This window comes from Coregonus lavaretus, assembly GCF_964263955.1.
Source record: "Coregonus lavaretus genome assembly, chromosome: 24".
NCBI classification, from domain to species: Eukaryota; Metazoa; Chordata; class Actinopteri; order Salmoniformes; family Salmonidae; genus Coregonus; species Coregonus lavaretus.
The window spans coordinates 37,790,181-37,805,197 of NC_140011.1; the positions used below are offsets into that span (position 1 = coordinate 37,790,181).

The following is a 15,017-nucleotide window of genomic DNA, read 5'->3' on the forward strand; positions in this document are numbered from 1 at the left end:
GTTTGGTTGTTTATTTTCTTGTCATTACAGAAGCATTTGGGAGAATATGTGGAGATTGGAATACTCAAACAAAGACAATATGAAGGGACAATATGACTGGAGGAGATGAAACAAGGAGGGTGTGGCTGATTCCATCATCAACAAGTCCATTGGAAGAGGACATTACAGGGAGATGAAGTGTAGTGGACTACATTCCAGTGTCTGCAATGAAATATAGACATGTGTAATACATAATTGTGTCATATTCTTAGGTATTGATTTTAGTAGAATGATGTTTGATGTTATTGAATGCAGATGAGGATCTTAGATGCTTTTGTTTATTTCGATGGGGTTAGGGACAGAAGGTCTAGGAAGGGAGAGATTCATTGTACGATTCGATGGGTTGACCAGTTGTACAATGGATATTTATGGATAGGATTTTGTTTACATGGGTATTTAATTACATCATAGTTTCAAATGCATTTACATGGTTAATGAGGTTATCTGGAGTACCGACGGTGGTTGCCTGGGGCAGAGGGACCGTGAGAGAATTTTACTGTCTTGATTGATATGGATGGATGGCTGCTGGACAGTTTTTCGCTCTCACACTCCATAGAGATTTATTCATAATTCATAGTAATGTATTCACACTTCATAAACAGGTATTTCATAGAAAGGTATTTACACTCTAGAGGAGAATGTTTTTGGGTTTAAGGTTAAGAATATTCAATGAGATAAATGGTTAATAGTCATAATCTTATTCTGTTTGTTTTCGAGACGTTTATTTCGTCTCGAAAGGGGGGAATATCGTATCTGAAGATTATGCCTTTGTTAAATGTTTTTCATGACGAAATGGAATGTTGGTTATGTTAGTATAATGTAACATATAATAGACAGGAAGTGTATTGTAAACTGGCCAGCAGAGGGAGCCATCTTGTTGCATTGGTTATAAATAGGGGTACACGAAGAAGATAGGACAGAGCAGACATGAAAATTGGACGACACTGCTCTCCGGACAACGCGTGTCTGTAAACTCATGCTGAAGCTTGTGGTCTGAATAAACCTTATGATCAATGTTCAGTATGAGCAGACTCCTTTTGTTGACAGCAATAATTGCCACCATTCATCATATACGACACTTGACTCTTTGGTACACAGGAAAAATTATCGCAATCAGTATAGCTGGCAAGCAGTTTATATGGCAGACGAAGCAGAAGGCTTGCAGATATGTACACCCTGGACTCAAACACACAAAAACGCTTTTTTTAGGAGGCATGAAAGCAACAGTTCACGGACCACATAAATACTGACCAGTAACTCCCTCTCAAGACCTTTGGAGAGATATACATGGGTAATACGTTACATATGCTCAAGAATACAAGGAAGAATATAAATTTCAGACCAGCAAAATGGCTTAGGCTTTTCGTATCGAAGTTCATAGCAAAGTTGACCCGCAGAAGCTCGCTCATGGATTGATTTAATTGATGATGTCATAGTCTGTCACAGTGGTTTCAGTACACACTAAGCTAACCTAATTTGCTTCCTCTCCACCTGTTCAGTTTGACGAAGATCAGTTGAGTCTGCTTACGATGAGACTGTGAGAGCCGCCTCTGCCCGACGCTGACCCCCACAGCTATGTGGACTGCTCGTTCTGGCTCAGCGGCTTCCCTCCTCCGTTCAGCAGGGCCGATGCACTGCGGCTCTTAGTGGGAGTACCGCTGTCGGAGCGGGAGAACTCGGTCAGATCGTGGAGAGACGGTTCCCTGTACATGGCAACTGGAAGACAAAGAGGCAGAGATGGTAAAGATAAACTCTGGGTATCTGTATTGTGTATTGACAAACATGATATTCTTCTGCAATATACTAGGGTGAGTCTTTCTAACAAGCCCCTTAACTCCAACAGTTCCCCCAACAACCTTCAACACAGATACACACACACACACATTTCACTGTAATGTCTGCACCTGTTGTATTCGGCGCATGTGACCAATAAAATTTGATTTGATTTGATTTGATTTGATTTGACACACAGACTCTCAGAGTAAGACCCTCTCAGAGTAAAGGCGTCAGCATGCTTCCGTTCGACTCCCTTAAAAGAGAAAAAAGTGGCAATAGTACTGTTTGTCCATTTTGAACGCCATAGCCAGTATACACGTCCTCAAAATAGTCAGAATTAAGATAACTCAAGAAATCTGCTATATAAATTGCTGTCATTAATTTTGACATTTTTGCCAAGGATTTCTTAGTCGCGCAATTTTACATCTAACTAATATTTTTGGTGCAGTATTTCTCAATGAAAAATGTGCATGAATAAAGAAGTTGTCTCTTGTTGAATGACAACAAAGACTTTATTGAAGAATCTCTATTGTTGACCAAATCACAGACGAAGGGGCGTAGACTTTGGCTACCGACTTCGGTTTGCCTCCAGAAAAATGTTTGTGTGTCCGAACAGCCGGGACAAAAACGCTCAAAAACGTCACAAAATGTCGTCATAATATATGCATCAACCATTCAGAACTGTTTCGGCTGGGAAGCATGCGGACGCCTTAAGACCCACTCATAGCCTCTCAGAGTAAGACCCACTCACCTTTCAGTGGCTTGGGGATGAAGTGGCCTGACGGTTTATTCTTCTTCACATGGTTCCCCTTCATGATGACCCCCTCTTTGTTGAGGCCAAGGTACCAGGCCCTGCCCGACTGCTGCTGTCTGTAGATCATGGAGGAGTAGGTCACGTAGTAGTTCTCAAACACAGACTCCTTGAACTTACACTCCGGGGTGAAGTGTTCCTAAAGAGGGAGACAGAGAGGAGATAAAGACAGGAGTGTGAATGTGAGAGAAATAAAGAGAGAAGAAACAGAGAGGCAGAGAAAGAGAGAGGCAGAGAAAGAGAGAGGCAGAGAAAGAGAGAGGCAGAGAGAGAGAGGGAGAGAAAGAGAGAGGCAGAGAAAGAGAGAGGGAGAGAAAGAGAGAGGCAGAGAAAGAGAGAGGATAGAAAGAGAGAGGCAGAGAAAGAGAGAGGGAGAGAAAGAGAGAGGCAGAGAAAGAGAGAGGCAGAGAAAGAGAGAGGCAGAGAAAGAGAGAGGGAGAGAAAGAGAGAGGCAGAGAAAGAGAGAGGGAGAGAAAGAGAGAGGCAGAGAAAGAGAGAGGGAGAGAAAGAGAGGGAGAGAAAGAGAGAGGCAGAGAAAGAGAGAGGGAAAGAAAGAGAGAGGGAGAGAAAGAGAGAGGCAGAGAAAGAGAGAGGCAGAGAAAGAGAGAGGGATAGAAAGAGAGGCAGAGAAAGAGAGAGGGAGAGAAAGAGAGAGGCAGAGAAAGAGAGAGGGAGAGAAAGAAAGAGGCAGAGAAAGAGAGAGGCAGAGAAAGAGAGAGGCAGAGAAAGAGAGAGGCAGAGAAAGAGAGAGGGAGAGAAAGAGAGAGGCAGAGAAAGAGAGAGGGAGAGAAAGAGAGAGGCAGAGAAAGAGAGAGGGAGAGAAAGAGAGAGGCAGAGAAAGAGAGAGGGAGAGAAAGAGAGGGAGAGAAAGAGAGGCAGAGAAAGAGAGAGTGAAAGAAAGAGAGAGGCAGAGAAAGAGAGAGGCAGAGAAAGAGAGAGGCAGAGAAAGAGAGAGGCAGAGAAAGAGAGAGGGAGAGAAAGAGAGAGGCAGAGAAAGAGAGAGGCAGAGAAAGAGAGAGGCAGAGAAAGAGAGAGGGAGAGAAACAGAGAGGCAGAGAAAGAGCGAGGCAGAGAAAGAGAGAGGCAGAGAACGAGAGAGGGAGAGAAAGAGAGAGGCAGAGAAATAGAGAGGGAGAGAAAGAGAGAGGCAGAGAAAGAGAGAGGGAGAGAAACAGAGAGGCAGAGAAAGAGCGAGGCAGAGAAAGAGAGAGGCAGAGAATGAGAGAGGGAGAGAAAGAGAGAGGCAGAGAAAGAGAGAGGGAGCGAAAGAGAGAGGGAGAGAAAGAGAGTGGCAGAGAAAGAGAGAGGCAGAGAGAGAGAGGGGGAAAGAAAGAGAGAGGGAGAGAAAGAGAGAGGCAGAGAGAGAGAGAGGGAGAGAAAGAGAGAGGCAGAGAAAGAGAGAGGGAGAGAAAGAGAGAGGCAGAGAAAGAGAGAGGATATAAAGAGAGAGGCAGAGAAAGAGAGAGGCAGAGAAAGAGAGAGGCAGAGAAAGAGAGAGGGAGAGAAAGAGAGAGGCAGAGAAAGAGAGAGGGAGAGAAAGAGAGAGGCAGAGAAAGAGAGAGGGAGAGAAAGAGAGGGAGAGAAAGAGAGAGGCAGAGAAAGAGAGAGGGAAAGAAAGAGAGAGGGAGAGAAAGAGAGAGGCAGAGAAAGAGAGAGGCAGAGAAAGAGAGAGGGATAGAAAGAGAGGCAGAGAAAGAGAGAGGGAGAGAAAGAGAGAGGCAGAGAAAGAGAGAGGGAGAGAAAGAGAGAGGCAGAGAAAGAGAGAGGCAGAGAAAGAGAGAGGCAGAGAAAGAGAGAGGCAGAGAAAGAGAGAGGGAGAGAAAGAGAGAGGCAGAGAAAGAGAGAGGGAGAGAAAGAGAGAGGCAGAGAAAGAGAGAGGGAGAGAAAGAGAGAGGCAGAGAAAGAGAGAGGGAGAGAAAGAGAGGGAGAGAAAGAGAGGCAGAGAAAGAGAGAGTGAAAGAAAGAGAGAGGGAGAGAAAGAGAGAGGCAGAGAAAGAGAGAGGCAGAGAAAGAGAGAGGCAGAGAAAGAGAGGCAGAGAAAGAGAGGCAGAGAAAGAGAGAGGCAGAGAAAGAGAGAGGGAGAGAAAGAGAGAGGCAGAGAAAGAGAGAGGCAGAGAAAGAGAGAGGCAGAGAAAGAGAGAGGGAGAGAAACAGAGAGGCAGAGAAAGAGCGAGGCAGAGAAAGAGAGAGGCAGAGAACGAGAGAGGGAGAGAAAGAGAGAGGCAGAGAAATAGAGAGGGAGAGAAAGAGAGAGGCAGAGAAAGAGAGAGGGAGAGAAACAGAGAGGCAGAGAAAGAGCGAGGCAGAGAAAGAGAGAGGCAGAGAATGAGAGAGGGAGAGAAAGAGAGAGGCAGAGAAAGAGAGTGGCAGAGAAAGAGAGAGGCAGAGAGAGAGAGAGGGAAAGAAAGAGAGAGGGAGAGAAAGAGAGAGGCAGAGAGAGAGAGGGAGAGAAAGAGAGAGGCAGAGAGAGAGAGGGAGAGAAAGAGAGAGGCAGAGAAAGAGAGAGGGAAAGAAAGAGAGAGGGAGAGAAAGAGAGAGGCAGAGAAAGAGAGAGGCAGAGAAAGAGAGAGGCAGAGAAAGAGAGAGGCAGAGAAAGAGAGAACGAGAGAACGAGAGCGGCAGAGACAGAAAGAGGGAGAGGCAGAGAAAGAGAGAAAGCTCCACCCAGTTTCAACCATTTCACTCTCACCCAGGCTATCCATTCATATCAAATGTCCAAAGGGAATTGAATGAGGACAGAAGGGATGGAATAACTACCTGGCGTGAAGCACTACGAGAATCTGTCCAGAGCAGTACAGCTTACAAATCAGCATAGGCCTGCCCCAAAGGGCCCAGCTGCAAATCTACAGTATGAGGTCCCTTACAACTGATCACTTTCAGAATTGAGTTGTGAAAACCTCATTTGACTGACGAGCTGAATTGAACTGGCTTGCCATACTGTGTGAACATGCCTATGATGGTAATCTCCGACTATTGGAGCCACCATGAGCCATCCCTCACACTTACAGCTCGCTCAGATTGTGGTGGCGAGCTGATTACTTTTCAACTGCATAGTTTGAAAACAGACTCATTCAATTGCCAGACAAAGGTCAATACTTTCATTGGCAAAGATCGATACAAAACCTCATTCTGGCAAGAGATATCCAGAGACAACAATGTTTATGGTGATAACACTCACACACACACACACACACACATCCAATCATACGCACGCGCGCACACACACACACACACACACACACACACAGGCTAGGCTTTAGGCAACTTAGCTAAATAAACAGAGTGAATCTAAATGCAGTGTTTGAAATTCAGCCCATGCTTTATTTTTCCATCCACATTGCGAAATGACCTCATCAGAGCTGAAATAATCCCAACTTCAGAGGGTTGACATTAGCATTTCCATACTCATGTGTCTCCATGGTAACTTGCAACTCCACAGAATACAAACCATCACTCTCATAAAGATAGCCCCCAGGTTACCAATGGGGACATAAACAAAGTGACAAGATCACTATTACAAGTTAAAAACACAATGTGGTTGCCACTGCCACACTCACAGCAGCAACTACTGCACAACTACTGACCTTAGTCATCACTCCAGTCACTTTGGTTTTCACACCAACAATTGATGCTTAAATATAATTAACATGGCAGTTAAGGTGACCTTCAACGTAATCAATTAGCTCAGTAACACAGGTAATAGTATACTTAAGCAATAAGGCACCTCTGGGTTTGTGGTATATAGCCAATATACCACGGCTAAGGGCTGTTCTTAGGCAAAACACAATGCGGTATATTGGCCATATACCACAAACCCCTGAGGTGCCTTATTGCTATTATAAACTGGTTACCTATTAGAGCAGTAAAAATAAATATTTTGTCATACCTGTGGTATAAGGTCTGATATACCACAGCTGTCAGCCAATCAGCATTCAGGGCTCGAACCAGCCAGTTTATAATGTGATATACGACCTGCCACATGGAAACCTAGCTAGGAAAAGTGTGTAGGAGACCCAATGGATTCGGCAGGTAGTCTAGCAATTAAGAGTGTTTGGCCAGTAACTGAAAGGTCGTTGGTTTGAATCCCCGAGCCGACTAGGTGAAAAATCTGCCGAAGTGCCCTTGAGCAAGGCACTTAACCCTGGATAAGAGTGTCTGCTAAAATGTAAAGTGAGACTCACCGAAGTGTAAAGGAAGCCGTCGTTGTTCATGGCTAGGTAGAGCTTGGTCTGAACCCCCTGGATGGCCACCACTCGCAGCCCAACAGGAATGAGGTTGAACACAGCTGCAATGTGGAATCCAAAAGAAAGGATGGGTTGTACACTCTTAGAAAAAAGGGTTTTTCTGTTGTCCCCATTTTTGGTTCCAGGTAGAACACTTTTGGTTCCAGGTAGAACCCTTTTTGGTTCCAGGTAGAACTCATTTGGTTCCAGGTAGAACTCTTTTTGGTTCCAGGTAGAACTCTTTTGGTTCCAGGTAGAACCCTTTTTGGTTCCAGGTAGAACTCTTTTGGTTCCAGGTAGAACCCTTTTTGGTTCCAGGTAGAACTCTTTTGGTTCCAGGTAGAACCCTTTTTGGTTCCAGGGAGAACTCTTTTGGTTCCAGGTAGAACCCTTTTTGGTTCCAGGTAGAACCATTTTGGTTCCAGGTAGAACCCTTTTTGGTTCCAGGTAGAACTCTTTTGGTTCCAGGTAGAACCCTTTTTGGTTCCATGTAGAACTCTTTTGGGTTCCATGTAGAACCCTCTGTGTAAAGGGTTCTACATAGAACTCAAAAGGGTTCTACCTGGAACCAAAAGAGTTCTACCTGGAACCAAAAAGGGTTATTCAAAGGGTTATCCTATGGGAACAGCCGAAGAGCCCTTATAGGTTCTAGATAGCACCTTTTTTTCTGAGTGTAGACTGTATAAGGGAAACATTCTACCAGAGATGTAATAGGGAACATAGAGCTACAGAAAATGTTGAGCAAAAGAAGTGAAGCCGACTATTCTCTCTTCTTGAATTCAATATCACAATCATCTGAAATTTGAACGAATTCAAGGCAAAAACACAGTCAAATACAAATAGTCCTACCATAGCTGTTGTCCTCGTCCTTGGTTCCATCGATGGTTCCATCAGCCTGCATCTGAAGGCAGAAGCCTGTGCGGCTGTACAGCCTCGTCACTATCCCCTTGAGCTGGGGCTCTGTGGAGACAACAGGGCAGAACGTGAGAACAGGAGGAGAGGGAAGAGAGAAGGAGAGAGGAGATAATAAAAAAGACATATACCAAGTCTATAGTCCAACTCTACTAGCTAGTTTGCTACTGCTTCACACACAGTCAGTAGTAAACCACCCGAGGAACCTCAGGCATCCCATAGACATCACACAAACCCAAAACAGTGTGATGGGTACCTGGGATAGTGATGGCCGGCCATGCAATATCAAGCTCATTCATAGTTTCAAAAACAGGTGATCTAGCTGTCTGGATACTGTACACTGACACTGTGTTTTGAATTTCATTCTTGTTAAGATGATAATTTCATGCGCAACAGAAACATGGCAGTGTGAATGTGTTGTGCTCTTATCCGATGATGGCAGTGTCTTAAGTGTTAGAGTGAGGTAATTCATTGATGAGTGTATGGACTTGCAGGAGCACGACAGTTTGATGGATAGATAGTCAAATAATGTATTTCTTATACTATACCATCACAATTTGGACAGAGGTGTAATTACTCCGAGGTCGTCACATTTAAAATGGGATAGGATGGAAGTGTTCGTGGTGTTCGAAGAGTTGGTGGTGATGGTGATGGTGATGATTGTGATGATGACAGTTTTTGTGTTATGTCGAGAAATCACACTCAAGAGCACACCTGGTCGCCTTATTCTCTTCCGTTTCTTAGAGCCAAAGAGTTTGACGCGTGAGAACACGTTCAGCTTGCTCGGTTTCTCACAGGGTCCCCTGTCCCCTGCTTTGCAAATATTCGGACTGCTTGTGCAGCGGCAGGCATTCGCCTTCTCCCGCTCCCGCTCCCTCTTCTGCCGAATGAGGGAGCTGGCGATCGCAGCGGCCATAGCCAGTTTGGCGGCTTAGTGATGGCAAACGTCCCAGAAGAAAATGATATATCCACCACTCACCAAATAATGAATATTATCCAATGAAATCTAAGCAGTATTGTTTTTATGTAAACCAAATAATCCATTATATCCTTAAAGTGCGTAAAAAAGTCAATATAGTTTTATTGTCACAGCTGGAAAAAAATGATTCTGGATATTCCGAGCAGACAAACCTCCCACTGGACATACACTGGTTTAATCAACGTTGTTTCCACGTCAATTCAATGCCAATTCAATGCAATTACGTTGAACCAACATGGAATAGACGGTGAATTGACGTCTGTGCCCAGTGGGCTCGGGCGCCTTCAGCTGTGAATCAACAGCTAGTCTCTCCAATTTATACATTCGATGTGTTGTTGATCACTGCAGCTTCTCCTGCGTGCACACCGGCTGGGATGCATCCATCCACTCTCCGTGAGAAAAAATGCAGTCCTCCAAATTATTTTCAATCAATGAAACAACTCTTGTCATAGTTGTGTGTGCCATTAATGCAGCAACCGCAAGCAATCCTCTCCTCGGGTTTGGAGCCAATGCCACATAACCTACAGTATGACTTACAGTAAAGAGCTGTTTGTGCCACGTGGTATAACACTCATACATGTTAGGCTATGACGAGAGACACTCATACATGTTAGGCTATGACGAGAGACACTCATACATGTTAGGCTATGACGAGAGACACTCATACATGTTAGGCTATGACGAGAGACACTCATACATGTTAGGCTATGACGAGAGAGAGAGAGAGAGCAAGAGAGAGAGAGAGGTCTTGCCTCATTTTGGTGCAGAGTATCCCCTACTATTCCTTCCACCTCTCCATCTCTGCGATATGAATTGCGGCATAGGAGTCTGAACCAAATGCATTAGGAGAAACTGCGGGCGCTTTTTGCAGGAATCTTCATAACTGAATTTAGGCATCTGACAGGCAAGGCATGAGAAGCTGATGCAAAACGCAGAAAGAAAATGTCGCATCATATAAATCCAGGGAGAACAGAAGATCACTGATAGCATCCTATGGCCCATTGCAAAAATAATAAGGGTAGGGAGGTGTTCCTAGATTTGTGCTTTCTGCTAAAACTAACTTGTTTGCGGCAGATTAAGCTCATTCAGCTCCCCTGTCGCCTCTCCAACAGGGCTGCGGCCATGTGAAGTGAATCTGCATGAGCCTATACTTTCGAGAGGCTTAAATTGGTGCTTTCCGAAGCGCCGAGAACATAAGCTTGAGAAATGTCGTCAGACTCAAGAAAGACTTTGGTGGGGGTCTTCATCTTGGGGTAACATCTGTCTGTTGCCTCTCTTGAGTCAGGTAACAACCACATTTGTCATCAGATTTAAATGTATAGAAGTTTTGTTGTGGTTTCGGATTTGGCGGCATTTTGGCCTATCCTAAATGTAATTAACCTTTCATTCAATAGAATAAAATAAGAATTGTATAGTACAAAAATAATGGGTCTCAGAAAAAAACGGCAATAACAACAATATCGTCAACGACATCAACAATAACAAAAAGTTGATTTGAGTATGATTTGCCCTCAAAAATAAATGAAAGTTGTCGATGAAAGTTAATAGGGGATCAATGAGTGACGCCTCCTAGTTTTATTTGGATGAATAATTAAAGCATAAGCAATCATATTTGTGCTTGAAACTGAATGAGATTGAATGTGAAATAAACATTTCCCCATAAGCTATTATAACTTCCCCCTATTATAACCGTTTTAGTATTTGGCTGAATAATTTCCATAAAATTATAAGTTGCTTCAGTCGTGATATAAATCTCGGTGTTTTGATTATCATTCATTTCATTTGGTGTTCAATTGCCCTCTCTCTGTGGCCCTTTGGTGAAGATATTGGACAGATAATTTCTTCAATTGCCCTCTCTCTTTGGTCCTTTGGTGAAGATATTGGACAGATCATTTCTTCAATTGCCCTCTCTCTTTGGCCCTTTGGTGAAGATATTGGACAGATCATTTCTTCAATTGCCCTCTCTCTTTGGCCCTTTGTTGAAGATATTGGACAGATCATTTCTTCAATTGCGCCACCTGCATTTCATAGAGAATCACTTACACATTACTACCCAATTCTTGTCATCTCGTGTCAACAGTAAAATAACAACCCCATAAAAAAGAAGAATAACAACAACAACAATTAAACTGTGAATAGATCCATTTTTCATTAACATAAAATATAGCAGGAAAGCAAACAAATGTAACTTCAGCACCTTGGACATGGAGCGTCACTTATAACTTCAGCACCTTGGACAGGGAGCGTCATTTATAACTTCAGCACCTTGAACAGGGAGCGTCACTTATAACTTCAGCACCTTGGACAGGGAGCGTCATTTATAACTTCAGCACCTTGAACAGGGAGCGTCACTTATAACTTCAGCACCTTGGACAGAGCAAAAGTACACTTCTATTTCTATGAAACACCTATTCAATTATATTCGACAGGGAATGTCACTACATCAGCTCTTTGGACCGTAACCTTTAAGATCAGCACCGTGGACAGCACTCTCTACTCACAAGCGTCACTCCACCAGGGGGAAAACTACTTCAATCCATGCTTACAGGAGCATTAGGCGAGGGCATCAGTAGGAAAGCCTAATATTTGATTGAATTTACCTGGGCCTCCTTCCAAAACAAAACGCTTTTTTTTGTTAGATTAGTCTAAATTTTAATAATAAAATGTATTTAAATGAGCGCACCTGATGTTGATCTCCGGAGAGGGAAAGTCATGCTTCGCGGAGCCAAGGAGGAGCTCTTTGTTAATGTTTTAGCTCTTCCCGATATGCACAGTGAAAGGGGAGAGGACTTTTCGAAGTTTAAACGGAGAATTCTCAAAGGCATTCCATCCATTAAATCTGTGCACGTGGTTGTGATAGGAGATCATTATAAAGCATTAGTGGAAGGCCATTATGTCTTCAGGAATGCTCATTAATGATTTATCCCAAGGCATCGCTGATCGGCCAAAAACGTCCATTACTGGGCCACTGTAGCCTACGCTGGTGTGCGGGAAGATAAGGGAACCCCTTTACAAACATCAAATGGCCTATAATGGCTTAGAAGTCTATCCATTGTTATGGAAAATGTTCATTTTATTCACCCTGTCATTAAATATACTGTAAATGGCGAATGTTATGGATTGTGACATTGATGTCTTCATGGCTGAATTGATAAACATCCAATCGACCGCAGGTCTCCATTACATACAATTATCCTACAACATTAGTAAAAGGAAAGAAAAGGGAAGCCAAGCAATCCCCACCCTTAAAGATTTGATCAGCAGCTAATAAGTTACGGAAGTAATAAAGAAGAGTATTCTTGGGCCTACTGCTCTGGACAATTATATTAGCATGCTGTCTCTTCCTGTTACGACCAAAAATAATCTGTTTAGGCATGAAGATGGTCGTCATCATGGTGAATCATAACGGTTTTGCATTGGCGAAATGATCAAACAAAAATGAGCTTTTCAAGAAATAGATTACAATCAGTCCTAATTAGTGCAGGGAGAAGGCTATTTACTATATTAACTACAATCTATATGATGCAGTCATATTATGACCCTGTCTATCATTAGGTAACGTTATAAAGAATAACTGACCACTCTTACAAACATAAACATTTCCACAGTCATTGGGAAAAGCTTCAAGGTAGACACAATAAATAGCCAGCTTCCAGAAACAATTTCCCATCATCTCTATCGTTAAAACGTCACCTCAGGGGAGTGATTTTCCAATACAATTCCAATCCTATAGTCTACATATTGTATTTGCAAGGTAGGCTATAGCAGGGACACCAGCATCAAAGGGAAAGCTATTTTATGTGCAGCATGAGCATCACAAACTGATGGTAACTTCTCTCTGTTGAGTTGTCACTCTTTATACTTTAATACTCTCCACTAGATGGAGCCAAATGAAAGTTAAATAGGAGCGAGTGAGGCAGGGGCCGTATCCATAAAGCCGGAGAGGCCTTGTGCCCAAATCCGTCTCCACACTGTGCGACACACAGTACGTCATCCATTTGAGCACCAGGCGTGTCCTTATAGCCTCTCTCTCATAAAGTGGCTCGGAGTAGGAGTACTGATCAAGGATCAGTTTTGCCTTTTTGATTAAGATTATATGGACAGGGGTAATCTGATCCTAGAAGCACCCCTACTCTGAGGCACTTTATGAATACGGGCCCAGAGCTCTGAGATGCTTTATGAATACGGGCCCAGAGCTCTGAGACGCTTTATGAATACGGGCCCAGAGCTCTGAGACGCTTTATGAATACGTCCCCGAGCTCTGAGACGCTTTATGAATACGGGCCCAGAGCTCTGAGACGCTTGATGAATACGGGCCCAGAGCTCTGAGGCACTTTATGAATACGGGCCCAGAGCTCTGAGACGCTTTATGAATAGGGGCCCAGACGCTTTATGAATACGGGCCCAGAGCTCTGAGACGCTTTATGAATAGGGGCCCAGAGCTCTGAGGTGCTTTATGAATATGGGCCCAGAGCTCTGAGACGCTTTATGAATATGGGCCCAGAGCTCTGAGAAAATTCATGAATACGGGCCCAGAGCTCTGCACACGTTCATAAAATGTGATACAAGATATCATCACCTAGTACTTCTCCCATGAAGGAAAAAAGCATTGAAGGATTACTGTGCTGCACCCAGCACCATTGAGACATGTTGAATATGCAGAAGAGCGACACAGACTCAGTTGTGAAATCCAAGGTGATTGCTGTGAAGCACTCGAGGGCAGGGCAGAAGGAAGCAGAATCAAATCTGTTCTGGATGTTGGCAGTTTGTTGTGTTTAGCAAGGGTCATCATCATCATCATCATCATCATTATCATCATCATCAGCAGCATATATTTTGGTTGTGTGGAGTGAAGATTGTGAATGCAGTTGTGGTAGAATCTATGTGTGTGCAACATTCAGAATCAGATCCATTTATGAAAGATTCATTCAAATACTGTACATGGCAATACTTATTTTCAAAGCCCATTCAGCTATATTGCACAAGCACACACATGCATGTAAGAGTAATACAATTGAGTAATGTACTCTGTATACTGCAGTAATGGGTGGGGGGGCATGCAGGCTGGGGTAGGGGGTTCCACTACTGTGAAAGGGGACATACTAATCCTGGTGAATGACATCAACATGCCTGAATTCAAGCAAAACCCAAAGCCCTATATCAAAAACCCAAACCGGGTGCAAACATAACATTTTCGTCGACAAACCTTCAGGGGAGATTTCTCTTCCCATTCTGATGGCTTTCTTCAATCGACAGCAGAAGATTTTGTAACACGTATTACGGCAGGGGGACTCAATAATCACCACATCCACAGATGAGAAGCTAGAATCCTGCTGCAACAGAACATAATCCAGGGTATTTAAGCTGACATCTCGCACTGTGGTTATAGTAAATCCTACCATAAAGTAAGTAGGAGTTCGATTGTGCACTACCAATACACATACTACACACACAGTGAGAAACTGACACATTATTTATCTCTATAAACCTCTCTCACCGGGACAGCAGAATATCCTGCAAGATAAAGGAACGACACCAATATTCATTATCTCTTGCCTGAGCACCTTTCTTCTGAACGTAATGTACACCACATGGCCTGCAAAATGTGACGAGGCACTGCGAGTACCGAGGATGAGTGAGTTTGCTGCCAATAGGCAGCTGGCTCCTGTCATGTGAAAGTTTACTAGATTGGACAGAGGGGTTTTGGTGTAAATGCTAGGTGGGTTTGGGTGGCCCAAAATTGAATTTAAATGGCCTCAATAAAAACCTTCTTGAGTCCTCTCATACCTTTTGCTTTGTCTTTGAGATAAATGATCAGTTGGCATAAATGAATAAGGTGAAACTGTATCAATCAGAAAGAAAAATACAGTGGGGGAAAAAAAGTATTTAGTCAGCCACCAATTGTGCAAGTTCTCCCACTTAAAAAGATGAGAGAGGCCTGTAATTTTCATCATAGGTACACGTCAACGATGACAGACAAATTGAGAAAAAAAAATCCAGAAAATCACATTGTAGGATTTTTAATGAATTTATTAGCAAATTATGGTGGAAAATAAGTATTTGGTCACCTACAAACAAGCACGATTTCTGGCTCTCACCGACCTGTAACTTCTTCTTTAAGAGGCTCCTCTGTCCTCCACTCGTTACCTGTATTAATGGCACCTGTTTGAACTTGTTATCAGTATAAAAGACACCTGTCCACAACCTCAAACAGTCACACTCCAAACTCAACTATGGCCAAGACCAAAGAGCTGTCAAAGGACACCAGAAACAAAAG

General features: G+C 43.4%; 1 protein-coding gene across 1 annotated transcript; it reads right to left on the reverse strand.

Moving 5' to 3' along the window:
• Positions 1 to 1,612: 1,612 nt before the first annotated feature.
• On the reverse strand, positions 1,613 to 8,680 carry LOC311099981 (fibroblast growth factor 13-like; the record flags this gene model as incomplete). The annotated part of the gene is made up of 5 exons (XM_084140707.1): positions 8,476 to 8,680; positions 7,699 to 7,809; positions 6,808 to 6,911; positions 2,567 to 2,765; positions 1,613 to 1,755 (listed from the first exon to the last, which is right to left on the reverse strand). Exons 1-5 carry the CDS (start codon positions 8,675 to 8,677, stop codon positions 1,613 to 1,615), a joined length of 759 nt encoding a protein of 252 aa, XP_083996833.1. The 5' UTR covers positions 8,678 to 8,680.
• Positions 8,681 to 15,017: the final 6,337 nt, after the last annotated feature.